Below are 18782 nucleotides of genomic sequence, written 5' to 3'. Positions count from 1 at the left end.
GAGACTTGAGGGAGAGTAATTTCAGCAGATGCACACCACCTTGAGGGTAATTGACTGACAAGCTACCCTAAATGTTGTGGTGGGTTGGTAGAGTGTTGTTTTGTATTTTGAGCTATGTGCGAAGTCTTGGGTGTTGTGTGATGTGCGGAAAGGTGTTACTATCATGTTGCAGCAATCTTACAGCTGTGCATACGCATGCAATGTGTCCGACAAATGTAAGGTAGACACAGTTGTATGTTTGCATACGTGATATCTTGCTCTACTCGGACCTGTGCATGATTTCGTCTTCCGGTTTGGAACATGTCGGTGATTTGATTTGTTTTGTTTCAAGTTACCTTGGCAGGGTTTGAAATGAGTTATTCAAATATGTCTGTCAATTGTGCGTCCCCATAGCTATATTTAGATTGATCTGCTTAGCGTCAAAACTGTGTTCATTAGATTCTGTTCCTTATAATAGGGGTTGGTTAAACCTTGGAAGATTTCATTTTAGCATGGTATTTTTTTTTAGGTAATTAACTTATAGTTTCTTCCTAGAGTCTGTTTCTTTTAAAGGTCCTATATTTGGAATAATTGACTGCTATTCTCTTACTTTTGCGTTGGTGCCTATTAAACGCCTTCAAGTTTAGAAAATCTTTCAAGGCATCCCGAGCTTGCCAGAATGCAGCTCTTGAAACGCCCCAGTGTAGGTTCCAAAACAAATCCAGAGCTAGCCAGGATAGGAATCCTGAGGTTTCCCATGCTAGCTATTATCCCCGAAGCCAGCCCGCTCTGCATGGAGGTTGACTTGACAGATTGCAGCTGCTAGTAATTAGCCCTGCTGCCCATCCCCTGGACGCCCCTCTTTTACTGCTGGCAGTGTTTCTTCCAAGATGTGGAATTATTCTCTTAAACTATATTCTTACACACCTCTCGTATTTTTCCTCCAGGAAGTTTCAGTTTTGGGAGATGACGTTCAGGAGCAGGTCTTTCCTCTACAAACAGGTACAGTTTTCTGATGTGACCTGCCTTTGTCATAGAATAAATACTTGATGATGTAGTATATATACACAGTAGCTGTAAGGAGGGAATTAACATAAACTCTCTTCAAAATGTATTATTTGTTGTCATATTTCCCATCTCCTTACAAAAAAGCCTGACGAAGCAGAACTGCAGACATGGTAGCTGGTGTGTGCACTTAATTATAACACTGGGACAAATTCTCTTCATAGCTCTTTTCTTTTCCGCATGGTTCTGAGCATTACTCAACAAAAGTAGTTTGTATCAACTGGATGAATTTACAAAAATAGGTGTATCCCCACACAGACGACCAGCCCTCCCTAGATGCAGCTCCGTCAGGTCCAGCTTTGAAAGCGGCGGATTGCAGTCCTGAAGCCCAGTAGAGCTGTCAGTCGACTGAGGGCAGCGGGTACTCGATCCCACACACCTCTGCCACCAACCTGAACCCACAAAATCCCTACTGGTCGCCCCCTTTAATTCATTGTCCAGCCATCCTTGGATAAGAGCAACCAGGACAGGCGCAGTTTCTGTTTGTGCCTCTTCGGACCCTAAAAAGCCAGATGGCAAACATCTCTATTCTTCTTTCCTGCTGCACCATCTCACAACACCACCCCTATCACATGCATCTCACCCAGCACACCACACATACCACGTCATAGCCCTTACAGTCCATACTGAAAATCGCACACCATGTACTCTCATGAGCATCTGTTTCGCAACCACCCACAGTGAACACTGTGCACTCCTGTTTAAACATGCTCCGCAATGCACGTGCTGCTGACATGCCCAGATGCTTGACCATCAATACTCAGTACACACTTTTATTACAGAAACCTGGCCCTCCTTTTCCATCACTCTTACCCTAGACGTCCACAGCCCCCACAAGATTCCAGTGTGAGATGTAAAATCTTTGCCTTATCGTCGTAACTGTAACTTCTGCAGCCATCTTTCTTTGCTCATGCTAACCGTGCATACAGGCGGCGCCCATCTATGACCTGTAAAGTCTTTCTTCCATGCCTGGCTCCTGAAGTGGGACATTAGCTTGCACAACGGCGAGTGTTTACTTTTCTGTATCTATTTGAACGTTGTTTGAAGGGTGTTTGCTTATGTTCTTGAAACTTCAGACCTCTGACACACCTTTGTTTCAATTTCATCACATGATTTCCATTTCAGCCCTGTATGCAACATGTACGTCTTACCTATGCTTGTTCTGCTTATGCTCACCTGGGGGTGCTGGTGAGGATGGATTCCCTTGTAGCCTGTCTAGGAATCACAAATATATATTTATTTTGTTAATACACATTTGTAGACTTCACATAGGCATATGAGCAGATGTCCTTTAGTGACAGCATCCAGCACAGCATCACGACAAATAGACGCCTAGGGATGGTCACAGTTATTACCCAGACTTTTTGGCCCTGCACACCTCAGCAGCAACCTATTCACACCTCTCCGGTCACCTTCTGCTGATTGCCACACAGAGCCTTGCATTTCACCGTAGTTATCGGCCACCAGGCCAAAACAGCAGATTAAACACCAAGATGCATATCTCTTTACATCAACATCCACCAGCTACAGTATCAGCAGCCTGGTCTGTACTTCAACTTGCAAGGTGCCACTTCCTCAAAGACCTTGAAGGATTGCATCTGCTGGCCCCTGCCAACATCACACAGTGTATGGCTCAGCAAACTCACAGTAGGTCGACTACTCTGGACTCTGAAATGAATTTGCATATCAGTGACCGGCGTCCACTGCCCCACTCCAGTGCTTCTCGACCTGACCCACCATATCGATTGCAGATTCAGGCCTCCCCTCAGCAAATAGTGGCCAACAAACAATTGTGAAATGATGAGCAGAGACTGAAGGACTATTCCTGAAGACACCCTCCATGATGACCTAGTTGCCTGAGCAACTTCTTTAGTTAGATCCTTAATACGCATGTTGAGCTTCTCCTTTCAGATTTGAGTAGCCGCCATCCACAGACAGCAAGCACTCACACCTCCCTCAAGCTTCATTCTATGAAACCCGAACCTACAACTTTGTGGTACAACCAGAAACGCATCAAGAGCACATAATGACTCATATACCATAAGAAGAATTGCATCTCACTTCCCTAAAACAACTCTGCTTTTCTTGCAGTGGGACCAAGACTACCCACTACAAACAACCCAGAACAAGACCAATAACAAAAGTAAAACACTTGTCGATACCATTGTACACACCATCTTCGCCACAACAACTTACATTTCAATGTGAAGTGCTCAGTCATCAAAAACGTCTTCAAGGGCAGGATAGATAAGATTTGTCAGGACGCTGGACGCTTACTCACATGCCTGTCGTCAGCATGCCCATGTATTTATACACTCAATGCTCTGAAGAAATCTACATTTTTAACCTTCTCCATCGAATGCCTAACGACCCTACGCCTGTCTATGGAATCACCTCATACAAAGACAACATAACCCTATCACAAATCATGGATTGTACCCACTGGAGAAGCACTAACACCACTGCTAAACATTGATAATGTATCCTTTAGCAAGTGCACCTTCCCAGATCCCCTCAGGACTCGTCAGATCTTACCTCTTCTAACAAAACAAAACCTGGATCAGGACAGCCTCATAAACTGTTGCTCAATCATGCTCTTACGGTTTATAGGAAAGATCCTTAAGAAAGCCTTTGCTAATCAACTTCATGACAACATCAATACCAAGGCTGTCTTCAGTTCCATTTGAGGCACATAGACAGCAGCCATCCCAGCTGTTGATGGCATTCTCAAGACCACAGGCAATGGCGACACCTGACTGCTTGTTCCACTCAATCTATCTGCTTACGTTCAACACTATCGACGTCCAAACACGGCTCAACACCCTAGAAATCCAAAATACAGTAAAACACACGATCCTAGATGCTTCAAGTTACGCCAGGCTGCCAGAGGTCCAGGGCTATCCCCCATGGTTCTGTACCCGTACGAGCGGTCTCCAACTTATTCATGGACCCTGGGATCATTACTGTTTGACATAATGATGATCTTCCATCAGTATGTGCTTGACACCTAGATAAACTTGCAGTCGTGTTTCCTGCCTAAGATCGGCAGAGGAGGAGAGTTGACATCCTTTGGAGGGCAGAATGTCAAAACATCTGGCATTGACAACCCTCATATAACCGGGCAGGCAAAATTTTGAACATTTAGAAATTGTCTTCATGGCCAGAAAGTTTCTACAGAAATGGTGAGCCGCTTGATTTGGCCACAATCACCATTGCTTATGACTCCTCGTTACTGGGCTTGGCTCAAGGCAGATCCACAAGAGGTACGTGGTCTCCTGGGCAGGGGAAAGGAGATGTTCCTCCTCCGGACATCTGGAGGACAGCTCCTTCTCCTGTTTACTTTTATTACTTGTTTGGTGTGGCTGACTTTCGTAAGTGGGTAATCCAAGCATGGCTTGAGCCTTACTTGGGCTGAATGTCTTGCTCTGGCTTGGCCATTGTCCCAAATCCATATCCCAATTAACTGTTTGTTGTGTCAAGGAAAGGCATAGATATTACCATAAAAATAGTCTCTTGCCTTCCCTTGTGCTTAACGGTATTCAAGAATTACATTTTTACAGTTTATATGTATATCGAGGCACATTGAATAGTATTTGTTGAAATTGATGTACCAATTTAGAGTAAGAAATAATTGACATCAGAGCATAGTCCTTTAGTGGTGAAGGAACACCCAAACAGGTTGCAAAAAACCCAGGCATTCTCATTGACAACACACTAACCATGCAGAACCATGTCCGTGCACTGTGTGGGAAAAGCTTTGCGACACTAAAATTGCTAAAAAGACTCTTTTTATGGATCCCTCTGGAGTGTAGGAAAACCATCATCCAAGCCTTGCTTATAAGCAAATTGGACTACGGGAATGCACTCTATGTGGGCATGGCGGACTACCTCTTTGCTTGTCTGCAGGTGATCCAGAATGCGGCTGCCAAGCTGGTATGCAACAAGAGCAAGTACAGCTTGGCATCAGAATGCATGAGGGAGCACCATTGGCTTCCTGTGCGACAAAGGGCTCGATTTAAACTGTGCCATGCGCACAAAGTTTTACATCACCTTGGCCCCAGAATTCTACAAGATAGAGTTGAATTCTACGCACCCACACGGAACCTGAGGTTGTGCAACCAGGCACGGGCAAAAACTAAACGCATCAAGAAGACCAAGGCAGGGTGTCGCTCCTTTTGACATCTAGCAGCAACTCACTGGAATGAACTGCCACTAGAACTTCGGCTTACTGATGACTACCTGGTATATAGGGAGACATTGAAAAACCATCTGTTTCCTAGGATCTGATCAGTAACTTAGAGACCTTCTCTTAGTACTCCACACCCACTTAGGTTGCGCTCTCCTTAGCGCTGTGATATCCATACAGATTAATGTTGCGCTGTATAAATAAATTAGGAACAGAGGAGATTGTATCCAGTGGCCAAGATGTTCATCCAGTGGTTGAATGGCACAATATGTAACTAGGATAAACTGATTCAAATCCAAGCTTACCCACCTGACGAAACTGCGTAAACCTACACAAATCAATATACTGCATAATACTTCATTTTAATTGAGCACTAAATCTGATGTCAACTGAAGCAATACAGTTCAGGTTGTGTTTTACTTAAAAATCCCATTAGCTGATATTTAATATAGCCTTGGAACCCACTGCCAAGGGGTATACCAGTTGTTAAAGTCCCTCAACCAGATTTATAGGCCTGAGCCGCAGACGAGGTCCTATAACGAGGCAGAGGGTCTTTAGCAATCGGTATAACCCAAGACAGAAGGAAATTAGAACATTCCACCCACTGAGGGATGGTTGTTCTCAATTAAAAAGAGATAAAGAGAAAGAAAAACACTGGAATGTTGGAGCAGAAGACTTACGCCAGCCATTATTAGCCCAGAGTCACTTAATTGTTTTCAGTAGAGCTCCCAACATTCCAATGTTCTTATATATCCTTATAGCCCGCTGTAGCGGGCTATACCGACTATTAAAGGCCCGCTCCAGCGTTCAGCGAGGGCCTTTAACAAGGGAGCAGGACTTTAATAGCCGGTATAGCCCAGCTATGAAGGGCTATAAGGCTATTAGAACATTCTGCCACTAGAGGGCAGAATGTTGTAACACATAAAACAAAGGCCTCTTGGAGCCTGAGAGGGTTTAAATCCCTTCGGGCTTCGAGAGGCCTTTGTGAAAACATTGGAATGTTGCTTTGCGGGCCTTTACCGGCCCGTAGAAGCACGGAGCACTCCATTGTATTCAGTGAGGTGCTCCACATTCCACTGTTCTAATAGGCTATAATGTTGCTCCACATACAACAATAATATTGACACATATACAGTTCATATGACAAAGTGCCATATCTTGGTTCAATCATGGCATTGGTGTCAGGGCATTGGAGGCAGAGAAAAGTTCATGTTTAAAAACTATTCCTTCTATCAGGTGTTGAAACAAGAGAGAATCTATTTTGAATCTGTAAGAATCTTTTTCACATTTTTAAATAATGTTTGCTGTATCACTTACCTGCCAAATCTTTAGAAGGCTCGGCTTGTGTTATGACCCTTGGAGCCAAGCCAGATCTCTGGCTCAGTTCTCCTTATCATGGCTCACCAACATCTAGGGACTTTGGGTATTTACAATTTGGGTTGAGGCTTTTCAGCTACGGTTGATCCGGTAATACCCTTTATATGGCAAACTATCTGTGAAATATGTTTTTTGTAGCATACAATTTAAGGCTTACCATTAATCTACACTGTGGAAATGTAAGGACTGGGGTGCTAATGTCTCTAAAGAGGTAATGCAGCAATTACTCTTCTGTTGATCAATACTATTCCTATTTCCCTTCCTCACCCAGGTACATAACTTCCTTAGTTGTTCTTATTTGAAATCGATCAGTCTTCAGCCGGGACTCCTTCGTGTCTCCCTGCACTGTGCAGTGGGACGGTGAGGAGAAACATGAAAATCGTAGCCCTGACATCAGTGGCTTTGCAGGCAAAGGACAACTGGTGATGGGCCTTCGAAAGTCACATACCTCGAGCCACTTCTGGTGCACTTGCAGCAAGAGCCTGTAACAAACCTATAAATGGAGTGTGGTGTTTCTAACATCAGTGCCAATCATAAAACGTTGCCACACAGTTAGAGAGCGAGAGAGCCTAAGACCAGTTGCACTCTCCCAAAGTCAACAACCACACACAAAAGCAACTGGGATAACTATACTGAGTAAATCGATCCTTTCATTGAACCTCTTGGTTATCCACAGATATTGGATTAGATGCCTCTTTCCATCTTTGGTTGAGTCCACCCTGGTGGTACCATCTTACACAGGGTGTGGATAGGCGCCGATGATGAAGCATGTCACGATTAAGAGAGTGAGGCGTCTAATCCAATATCTTTGATACCCAAGAGGTTCAATGAAAGGATCGATTTACTCAGTATAGTTATTCCAGTTGCTTTTTGTGTGTGGTTGTCCAGTCATAAACTTCACTGGTTCTATGGTAACTTGCTGTTGTTGCACCCTTGGACAGGAAGAGAGTTTACTCCTGAGTTTACTCCTGAGGAAACCGAACAGGAACCGGAGAAGAGTACAGAGGTGAATACACTGGGCTTGATGTACAGTGATTCCTAATAAGAAATCGTAATTTGCATCAACTAAGGATTTGCAATTTGTGATGTCTTATTAGGAATCTAATAAAATGCAAATGGATTTGGGTGAGAGTGAGAGTGGGTGCAATTTGCACACCGACTTCCACCGAATGTGCTGTTATTTTGTGAACCAACCGATGCATTAAAAGGTTAGTTCACAAAATACTGAAAAGTAGAGGGTCGCAATTTGACCTACCTCATTAACCAGAGAGAGGTAGGTCGCAAATGGAGACCCACTATAGTTGGTTAGAGCCACAGGCATGATGGTCTGCTGAGGTCAGCAGACCACCATGTCTGTGATTACTTTTAAATAAAAATAAAGTAATCTTTGTATTTCTTAAATGCAGCACGATGTTTTTAGAAAATAAAATTAATATGTTTTGCAAAACGTTTTTAGGAGAAGGCAGTGGTCCCATGGACCTATTTCTGTTGACTATCACCAAGGAATCGCAATTTGGGTTTTGTACATTTAAAAATGCCATTTTGCAGTTGCAAAGGCACAAATTTGATGCTTGCGTCCGTAAAATCAGTTTGTACACCAGGCCCTCTTTTGGCATGTTTAATGCAGAACAGCTACCAACAACAACAACAACAAAATCACTGAGGAGTGAGTGGGTGCCTCATGCTGAGAAGTACTTTAGAGGGACGTTTGCCCACTTCCCCCACCAAACCGCCACCTCCCCCCCAAAAAATAAAAGCCTGCTGAGGCTGGTGCCATGTCCTAGGGTGTTTCCAAACCTCTTAATGAACATTGTCTGTTCAAAGCCTCGAAAGAAGAGTGGTTTCTGCTCTTTTTCCCTGTCTCTGAGTAATATTGGCTACTCACCGGGTGACCCTATGAAGTTGAGCCGCCATCGTGTGACACGCACAGTCGTAACGTGTGAGTTGGCAAGTATGTCAAGTGTGGGCTCTCGTAGGATGTGAGTGAATAATGGAATTATTAAAATACGGTTATATGCAATAGTGCCTCCAGAAAAGTGAAGAAAATTCATAATCCAGCAATGCTGTCTTTGGCAGGACATCTGCATCTGAAGGCAGACAGCTGTTCAATTTGCAGGAGCAAGAGGAAAACGAAGGGCGGAGCGCCATCTAGTGGTACGATTTAGGACAACAGAGTTATTTCATGAGTTGAACATAATCCCAATCTTAATTGACGCTATAGGGTAAAAATCAAGGGGCAGATATAGGGTTGGAAGAACAGGTTTGTAGGTTGATAAAATGCAATAATATTTATTACATTTACATACATTTATCTTTTTCCTACATCAGTATCATTAGTACTGGTATTTGTGAAGCGCAAGCTTGCCCATGGTGTGGCCGGGTAGTGCTTTTGCCTTGTCTGATGGACTACGTAAGAGCACTAATACATGATGTGGGAGGGTGCATGGGTGAAGTGTGTCCTAAACGGTAGAGTTGGGTGTCGTTTGTGAGTGCCAGAGGTGTGCTGTGGTTACGTCACAGTGGACTGGGTGCTGTGGTTAGGCATACTGACGTCACAGAAAGATGCATGAGATAATGTAGGTATCATGCAAGGTCAGACACTGCATGGATCGGTTGTGTGACTTGTATGGGGAAAGCTGAATGGAGTGTGAGCATGAGATTGGCACTGACGCCAGGTGTTCAGATGTCGTAGGAGGGTTTATTAGACAGAGTGGGGGTCTCACTTTCAGGTATACCTTAATGATCTCTTTGAGGTCAGATATTTGGACTGGCAGCTAAATTCTGTAGGGCCGAATCCAGTCAAAGCAGGGTTTTACTGTGGGATTATCCTGAAGATAATAGCTAGGGAGAGCAGTACAGAATTTATCATCGATTGAAACTCTTGATTGAGTGATCAGCCCTGCTCAGGTCCATTTTAGGAGAGAAAAGATGGGCTGAGAGTTATGCAGCAGCAGAGCCATCATGTAAAGTAATCAAGTCTAGCTATGGACAGGACAAAATGTCTCCTGCCAGGTCCAAGAAGACAGCAGATGATGGGCTGCAGACGGACAGGCTAACCTCAAGTCCGTATCCCGTTACCGCTCCAAGCCCATCTCCACCCAGACGAGGAGAGAAGTCAAATGAGAAATACCTAGAACAAACTTTTGTAGTGCGGTCCGCCCAGATGGGATGGCGATTGTGGTCTAACCACTTTTAATCTTAATCAGATATTGGAAATTGGGAGAGAGAGTCACTCAAGGAGACAACACTTGGTTGAGTGAAGACGCCTCGGCTAGAAGTCAAGGTCTCCATGTTTCACCACTGAATATTTTACCAAAATAACACACGCACTAGGCTCTTCTTTAAGGGTGCTGAATAGGGTTAAACCTTATATCAGAGTAAGATGTGTAAGACCTGTACTCCAAGTTGCAGTGGTGCACGTGCTGTATTACTGCAACTGCTTGCATCCAGTTGTCAAAAACATGCTAAACTTACTGTAAGTAAGTGAACCGAGAGCAGGAAAATATAGGACAGCAGCCACAATGTGTAAATATTCTTAGATGTCCCCCTGTTTAATTCAGAGTGAGTTCGAAACTCCTTGAATGATTCAAATTGGCTAATAAAGAGACACTTACATTTAGTATCTCTAGTATCCCACTACCCAGAACTAAACACAACAATTTTTCTCTGAAAAAGAAGAAATGCAAATTTGTAAAGACATTCGATGGCAGGTAAAGACACATAACTAGATACAGCCTTGAGTAGAAAATCAAGAACAAAAACAGCATTAACAGTTTCAATTACATCCAAAAATATCCTCGCCAAGAATACTCTCCTTTGTGATGCCAAAGTATCCTCATCTTTGAAGACTGTGTAACAGTGAGTGAGAAGAGAACATCCCAGAGGCCTCTAAGGAAGAGAAGCCCAAGGAACCACTGATGCATGAAATAAAGATTGGCAGACTTAATTATTGCGTATTAGGAAAAGTTATTGATTTCCTAACTTTTTTTAGTATAATGTATGGTAATTATGTCGTAGGAATCACATTTGTGAAGACCTTTTTCCTGGAACCCATTGGCACTGCCTTGCAGAGGCCCAGTCACTCTGGAAGAGAACTGAAAACTCCACTGGGAACTGAGTCTCAGGCTAGAGAGAGAAACACCTTCTCCAGAGTTGAGAAGTATAGAGCCGTGGTGAAAAGCAGCTGCTCGGCCATAATCAGATGTGGCAGAGGGGCGGAGCATTGCAACGCCCCACGTGTGCCAGTCAATCATCTCGGTAGAGACAGAGTAGGCATTGTTTGACCTGGTAGGCGACCCGCCACTGGTGCGAGCACTGTGCTGAAAACCTTGCAGAGTGAAAGCCAATCAAAATAGAAGCACTGGCAAGTTGGCATGTTGGCTTAATTTCCAAATCACAAGAAATGCACATAGCGCAGGGGCATTGGAATGCGAATGCCAGTATCCTGTACATGCCAGCCGCTACTTTATCCCTGGGATCAATAGCTGGGCATTGGTCACCTTGAAGGGCCGCTAAGCCTAGAAAGACATTGACCACTTTAAAGTCCAAATCTGTCCAAAGCAAATTAGACAGAAATATGATGCTCTACTGATATGCACATACCGATAACACACTTAGGCCTCGAGGACAAAAAAGCTTTGCGAAAATATCATATCTGATTGAGCGTGTTCCTGCTCCAGGATACCTCTGGAGGAGTTAAGGATGCAGGGGCGGGAGGGCTGCCAATTAAAGCTGGCAAAGAGAAGATGTGGGCAGACAGCAGCACGTCGTGACAGCGAGGCTAGTATCAGTGCCATCCTGGCCCACTCAGAGGGAGGGCTGCGTGGGATAGACATCCCTGCGCAGTCAAGAGTACAACGTTTTTGATTGTAGGCTGTCAAGTGTGTGATGGCAGCCTGACAGATTTGTGCCCGCAGCCAGCTAGAAACATACGGACTGCTGTGCCTGAGACGTGAAATATTGCTCACTGTTTTAAATAGAATAGAAAATAAGTTTGTGCAGTTTTCTCAGAACATTGCGATTATCAGCAACATGTAACTTTGTAGCTGTGGAAGTAGATATATGTTTAATACCTTTGGAATACGGATCCTTTTAAAGATGTGCACACTTCACCATTCAAACACTATTGCATTTTATTATTACAGCTATTCAAACACAATATGCAGGTTTCTAGTGGCATGTGAACGAGACCGTAGTGGTAGCTAGAGTTTGCTTTTTCAGTTGGCCTGTCTCCTATAACTTACATCATTCATGAAACCCCCTGACGTAAGCTTTTCAAGCATCCCAATAGATGACAGGGTCGTACCTACCTCCTTCCTTAGTTGATCCACTTTAGAATGAAGTTATTGAATGCTTCATCTCGCAGTGGCTTTTTATGGGGCCTGTTCATTTGAGCAAAGTGTAAACTATGAAAGAAAAATGTGTGGCAGACATGACCATGATAAGTATTCGAGCATCCAGGGTGTGCATGTGCCTGGCGCCAGGAGATAGCTTATGCACGAGTATTGTCTAGGCTGGGCTAGATGAAATGTACATGCTCGCGCCGAGCATCCAGGGTGTACATGTGCCTGGCGCCAGGAGATAGCTTATGCACGAGTATTGTCTAGGCTGGGCTAGATGAAATGTACATGCTCGCGCCGAGCATCTAGGGTGTGCATGTGCCTGGCGCCAGGAGATAGCTTATGCACGAGTATTGTCTAGGCTGGGCTAGATGAAATGTACATGCTCGCGCCGAGCATCTAGGGTGTACATGTGCCTGGCGCCCGGAGATAGCTTATGCACGAGTATTGTCTAGGCTGGGCTAGATGAAATGTACATGCTCGCGCCGAGCATCTAGGGTGTGCATGTGCCTGGCGCCCGGAGATAGCTCATGCACGAGTATTGTCTAGGCTGGGCTAGATGAAATGTACATGCTCGCGCATTTGGAATTTCTTGTGCCACTCGTTCTCTGGGTGGTTGTGAGAGTGCACCACCGTGAGACATTCAGCTGGGCTCTCTCCTCTAAGGATCGACTTTCTTTGTGGTAGATGCAGATCTGCGGACCACCCGCTCGATGCTCTGCCACTTCTTCTCCTCCCCTCATCCCTGGAATAAGTAACTGCAATGCCTCTTGTGTTTTGGTTGGTCCTGCTCTGCAGACTCTGATTGGTCTGTAGGGAATCTGCAGGAATCCACGTCTGCTGATGCCTCTGAACCTCCAGTATACCTGCGATGGAATTAGCCACAGGTGCCGTGCTGTAGTGTTTGTTCTGTAGGTTGAGGACACGCTGTATACTTCTGCAAGTCACAGGTTATAACCTTTGCAGAGCCCACTCAGCATTTTAGCTCTGATGGGCTTGCGGGGAGTTTCAATTTGAAAAGAATCTTTTCACCACCCCCTCCCGCAAAAGCCAGGTTTGTTTCACAGCTGGTGATATTACAGTAAACCAAAACACCAAAGTGAACTCTGGATACTGACATTACATTGGGAAGATTCTGAGCTGGACAGGATGGAAGTGGCCGGGTCATTAAGTTTTGGGTTTTCAAGTGATGAGTTCCTAGCGTCTTGCTGACTCTGTGTGTGACCCTGAGCAACTCCCTTCGTCGATCTGTGTTAAGTGTTATCATTCGTATGTAAGGCCCAGTGTCACCAGAGGAACAGCTCTGCTATCTGAAGCCAGGGCGTGTGGGTCTGTGTGCTTCTGCAGCTGCCTTCTTTGACCTTTCTGTCGCGTGCGCAATTGTGTCCCAAACACAGCCCGAAGAAACAGGCATCACAAGTTCGAGAAGCGTGAGAGAGACACACCTTCTGGATTTGTTGAAATACTTAGTTGGTATGTAAATACGTATGTATGTATGTATGTATGTATAAATGAATACCTGTATTGAAGGGCTTTGTAGTGTAGGACACATTCCTGACATTGCTCTCGAGAAGTGCAGATGAAATGAAGCTTAGATGCTCGTTACCTTTAAGAGGTGCATCCAGCGCCTGGAAGTCCTACTGAGCTGCAGGCAGTGTGAGGGCAAGAGGCAGGGGCCGTCTGTTCAAAAATAGGGGGCGGGCTGTTTGTGGATCAGAGTCAGGGAGAACTAGGGAGCTGCTGGAAGTGTAAGGTTCAAGGAGACAATGTCCATCCTGGTGGTTAGGTTAAAGAGGTCAAGACAGTGATAGTTTTTTTGGGGGGGTTTTAGAGAGATACATGGAGTGAAGACCGCTGCGGATGCTAATTGTCCTGTTCCTTATGGTAGGATTAGAGAGGCCCAGACCTTGTGGCTCAGTGATAAGGGATGCCTGCCCCTGGTGGTAGGGTTTGCAAGGTGCAGTCTGTGGTCAAGAGATGGGCACTGTGTTCCCTCTGGTGGTAGGGTTAGAGAGCTACGGGTAGTGTGGTCCACAGAGAGGGATTGTCTGCTCCCTGGTGGTAGGGTTAGAGAGGTGCAGGAAGTGAGGCCATGGGATAGAGGCAATATATATATCCTTAGGCATAGTTTTAGAGAGACCCAGTGATAGGGGCTCTTTGCACCCCGGTGGTTGGTTTGGAGAGGTGCTGGCAGTGTGGCCCCGGAACAGGGTCTTTCTTGTATGTATGTGGTATGTATGTTTGTGGTATTTGCATAAGGCAAGCCTGACCAAAGGACAGTGAAGTAATCTACAAGATCTAGGCAAACATATAGTCATTCAGTGATTACAGCGGAAGCTCGGTTCCGAGAGCAGAGGTGGAGCGTTATTTTGTCATAATTAGTGTCTATGAAGAGGTGTGTCTGCAGCTCTTTCATAAATTGTGTCTGGTTGGGGTGGTCTTGATGGATACAGGGGTGCTGTTCCAGATCCTGAGTACATAGATGGAGAAGTTCTGTTGCCCCTTTTTAATTTTTTCTCCCATTCCAGGCTCACGGCGTTCTGCCTGCCGGCGGGTGGAGAACCACCAGAGGTGGTTAACCTGTCGCCCAGATACATGGGGGTGACGCTGTGTAAGCTTTGTAGATGATGCAGCTGATCTCTTCACTATAGAAGGCATGAGCTCGGAGATGGTCAGGGTTAGAAAATTGAAGGTGGTTTGACACGGAGATACTGTTAGTTGGTAGCCTGGTGCTGGGGTTAGTGCGTTGCAGAATGTGTGACCATGGATGTGGCTACCTGTAACCTTTTGGCAGAGCTACAGCGGGGCAGGGAGTGTGGCCTCAAAATAAGGTCTGTTTATATTACGCTTGAAGGGTAAGAGCAGTGTCCAATTTGAAACCCAGAATAAAAGATGATCCTTGCCGTCTTCCTATTGGCCTTTGGCTTGCAAGACCCTGAGCACCTAAAGCAAGACGCTGCCTATCTTTGGATTACACTTTGTATCTATGTTTTATTTCTTCTTAAGAAAGCCTCTCTAGTGGAACTCTTTGCTGTCAGAATCAGTAGAGGTGGGGGGCTCATGGGTTCCTAATGCCAACTTTGTCAGAAACCTCTGGCAGAAGAGCCATCAGGCGTGGACTTGTGTTTGTTTTCTCTGAGACAGCTGGGTTGGCCCTCAGTTTGTACAGATGTTAGAGTATTGATGACAGTTGTCTTTAAGACATAAGAGTTATCCCTTAGACTGTACAAATGACATTGCACCCATTCCACACAACTGGTACCCGGATTACAGCGATGCTAGGCGTTCAGTGAGCATCTGAGATGTCCTTCGTGTGGTGCAGGTGATACACCCTATAGCTCAGATAGCAGAGCTATCTCTTGGATTACAAAGATGATGCAGACATGCATCTCATGCAGCTAAACAATCATTCAGGTCGTACAGGTGTGCTCCTTGAACAGCAGATCTACAGACACTTTACAGCACATCCTTCCGACAGATGATCTGCCCCTCTGGATCTACAGATCGATAACTCAGAGCCGTCCTTCAAATTGACCAGATTACACGGACATACACCTTAGAAAGCAGAAATATAAAACTAGCCATATTTCTTAGGTATTCGTCGTGTTACACAAATGTTGCAGACATGCACTTCGAACACCAGATTTTTCCCTAAAGTTACATACAGAAGATGCATACTTAGCAGCAAAGCGACTCCTCTGCACAAGTAGTGCTGGCAGGTACCATGGAAACAGAGCTGTACCACACATAAAGATATTAAAGACATAAATTAGACAGCAGAGCAAAGTCTCGAAATACTGAGATGTTTTTGACATAATTTGACATGTTAAAACAGCACTTACAGCTCTCTCGTTTCTTCACGGTGCAGGGATGTGACAAAGGCTCCTGCAGCAAATGCCACACAGAGGGCCGCTAACCCACCATTGGGCCCCTCTCAGCCTAAGGTCTATGAATATCTGTGATATGTGTAGTGAGTACACGTCTTTTATTTTAGTTGTTGCTGACGTGCGGTATTCCCTGCGTGCCCTCGAATGTATTATTATGAAGTTCCCTCGGGGGTTCCTAGGCTACGGTTCGGTTCTACGGCAGTTCCTGCTGCTGTTAATTCCCGACCAGATGCCTGGGAGGGTCCTGGGCTTTTTACCGTAATATATTCCTTTCAAATACTTACCGCTCCAGTGCCATTCATCACTTCTATATATTGGCGATGACCGGGCTTGAACTCCGTTTTTGAAGGTTCACCTAAACAAATAGTAACTGACAATGGTTCACATTTTATTTCTGATCGCATTTCTAAATTTTTTTGCACAGCATTATATCGTACACTTACGTACTGCCTTGTATGCACCTTCATTCAATGGCTTAGTAGAAAGAGGCAACAGATTTATCAAGGAAGGTGTACAAACAGCACTAGCAAATAACATGGATGTTGGAATGTTTATTAAGCAAAAAATATGGTGCTCTAACACTTCCCTACATTGCACCACAGGTTTAACACCATTTTTTCTGCTTAGAGGTAGGGAAGCCCGTACAAGCCTGTTCCCTTCTTGGTTAGGTGAACGATTAAACATTGTTACTCCTTCAAATGGGACAATTTTTTTACAAAGTGTCACAATCACAAAACAACATGAAAAAGTATTTTGATTACAAAAACAATGTTTTTTTTCAACCATTTACCATAGGTAACTGGGTACTCATAAAAAGTCCCAAGAAAATCACCAAAGGTCAATCTACTTATTAAGTTCCTGTTTAGGTGGAAAGAGCTGGAAAAGTATCAGTCTTATTAACAGGAAAGGGGTGGTGGAACAAATGTCAATTAGTCAAGTTGACTCCTCAGCAAGCCAACATTATCATTAGCAGGTCTAAACCTATGTTGGAATCTGATTGTACCACTTGGGTGGAACCATCTACTTTGGCGCATTCATCTTCACCTGAGGTTCAGGCTTCAACTTCAACTGATGAGGGCATTTCATTGGACTCTGTGCCCACAACTGGGTCCAGTCACATAAAAATGCCGTCAAAATTTAGAGATATTGTGATGTATTGATTCTGTATTTTTTTTTGTTAGCTCATCCTTTTGTTATATTTTGCAATGTCACATGATGTTATTTTTCTTCACTTATGCCTGCTGGCATGTATTTGACATATGTCATTGTGTGCATCTCTGTTCTTTCTCTTCCTTTGTCATTGTAAGGGGGAAGGTGATGTAGTGAGTACACATTTCTTTTATGTTAGTTGTTGAGGACGCGCGGTCTTCCCCGCGCTCCCTCAAATGTATTATTATGAAGTTCCCTCGGGGGTTCCAAGGGTACGGTTCGGTTCTATGGCAGTTCCTGCTGCTGCTGATTCCCGACTGGATGCCTAGGAGTGTCGTGGGCTTTTTACCGTAATAAATTCCTTTCAAATACCTATAGCTCCAGTGCCATTCATCACTTCTACAGTATGGGACACTGCAAAGTGCTTCACAAAATTCTGCAGGGTGGAAGCATCATGTGTAACGCCACTTTCTTCATATGAACATGAATTTGCCTTTATCTGGCACTGAAAGTTTTCAGATCCGCCAACACTGCGGTTAGTGCATCTCGGATCGGTGATTGCCTTTTCCCGTGACTGTCTGCATCTGTTTGAACCTCTGCTGTAAAACTACTTATGGATGCCGGAATTTGTGCCACTTGGCTGGACCCAATTCTCCGACTGATAGCCCCTTTTCGAGTCCAGTTAAAGGCCATAGTCTTGGTCCATTGTGCCATGTACAGTACTGCTCCCCATGATTGGAAAACTTAAAGTTTGCCATCAACCCACATGAACTTTGCACTACATAAAAACTGTGCTTTTGTAGTCCCTTGCAGACATCGACAGGGTGGCTGTGTTTCTCGTTCTTGGTTCCCACTCACTCCAACAATTTACTCAACAAACATCCATCTTTCTGGTGATTTCCAAGAAGTCCGTGACAGCTCTTCGCTGACAAGGATTCGATTAACTTTTTTTTTATCCTACGCCAGGGCCCAGAAGCTTTCAGCTTTACATTTGTTATTAGTAAACTTTGAACATGGTAACTTTTAGCCTGAACTTTGGACAGCGGAGCTGTCTCTCTTGTAACAGAGATTCTACAGGCATGAGCTTTCTACTTCAGTGCAATCTTTCAGATTTCTCTGATGATACAGGTGTTCCCTACATTTAGTAGGTTAGCTCAGTTTTTACAAACCAGTTTAGCAGAGAGCCTCTTGACATTTCCATTCCCCTCAGGATGATATAATGAGCATCTTCCAAGTTTTACTCCCGTTGCTCTAAAAAAATCTTCCATCTCCTGCAAGACAAATTGCAGCCTATATGCAGTAAGAATGGTTTCCGGTAAACCTTCTTTACTAAAGATTTTGCTTAGAAAATCAGTACCTTTCTTGGTGTCAATGGCACCCACAACTCCAATCTCAGCCCAACAAGAAATGTGATCTACAAGAACCAAGAGATAATTAGTAGTCTCTCTACCATGCAGCGGTCCAACAATATCCACTGTGATCACTTCCCAGGGTTTACTAGGCACATCCCGGCTTACCATTGGAGGACTTCTCACTTTGTACACTTTATCACTCCCCTCACAATCCAGACATTCTGTTATCAGCCTCTCAGTCTGGATGTCCATGCCAGGCCACCAATAACACAGTCTTACTCTTGCTTTAGTTTTGCTCATACCCTGATGACCTTCATGCCCAAGCCTAATAATTTATTCTCTAAGCACCACTGGTACCACCAATCTTGTACTACGCGAAACAATTCCACTCTCGCTAGATAACTCATGTCTTACCTTCCAGTATCCATCCAATTCTGGATGCTTGTGA

The 18782-nt window shown here is 44.5% G+C and overlaps 1 protein-coding gene across 3 annotated transcripts in view; it reads left to right on the top strand.

Annotated features, from left to right (window-relative positions):
* The window catches only part of PUSL1 (pseudouridine synthase like 1), a 468348-nt gene that overhangs the window by 406013 nt on the left and 43553 nt on the right, over nucleotides 1-18782 (top strand). For all 3 annotated transcript variants that reach the window (XM_085609617.1, XM_085609615.1, XM_085609616.1), the window contains one exon: nucleotides 927-981. In XM_085609617.1, the coding sequence (XP_085465743.1) occupies nucleotides 927-981 (55 nt within the window). The remainder of the gene's footprint in view (nucleotides 1-926; nucleotides 982-18782) is intronic.

The sequence above is a fragment of the Triturus cristatus genome, chromosome 1_2 (genome assembly GCF_964204655.1).
Source record: "Triturus cristatus chromosome 1_2, aTriCri1.1, whole genome shotgun sequence".
NCBI classification, from domain to species: Eukaryota; Metazoa; Chordata; class Amphibia; order Caudata; family Salamandridae; genus Triturus; species Triturus cristatus.
The sequence above is the reverse complement of the archived record's forward strand: the minus strand, read 5'-3'. Positions and strand labels throughout refer to the sequence as shown.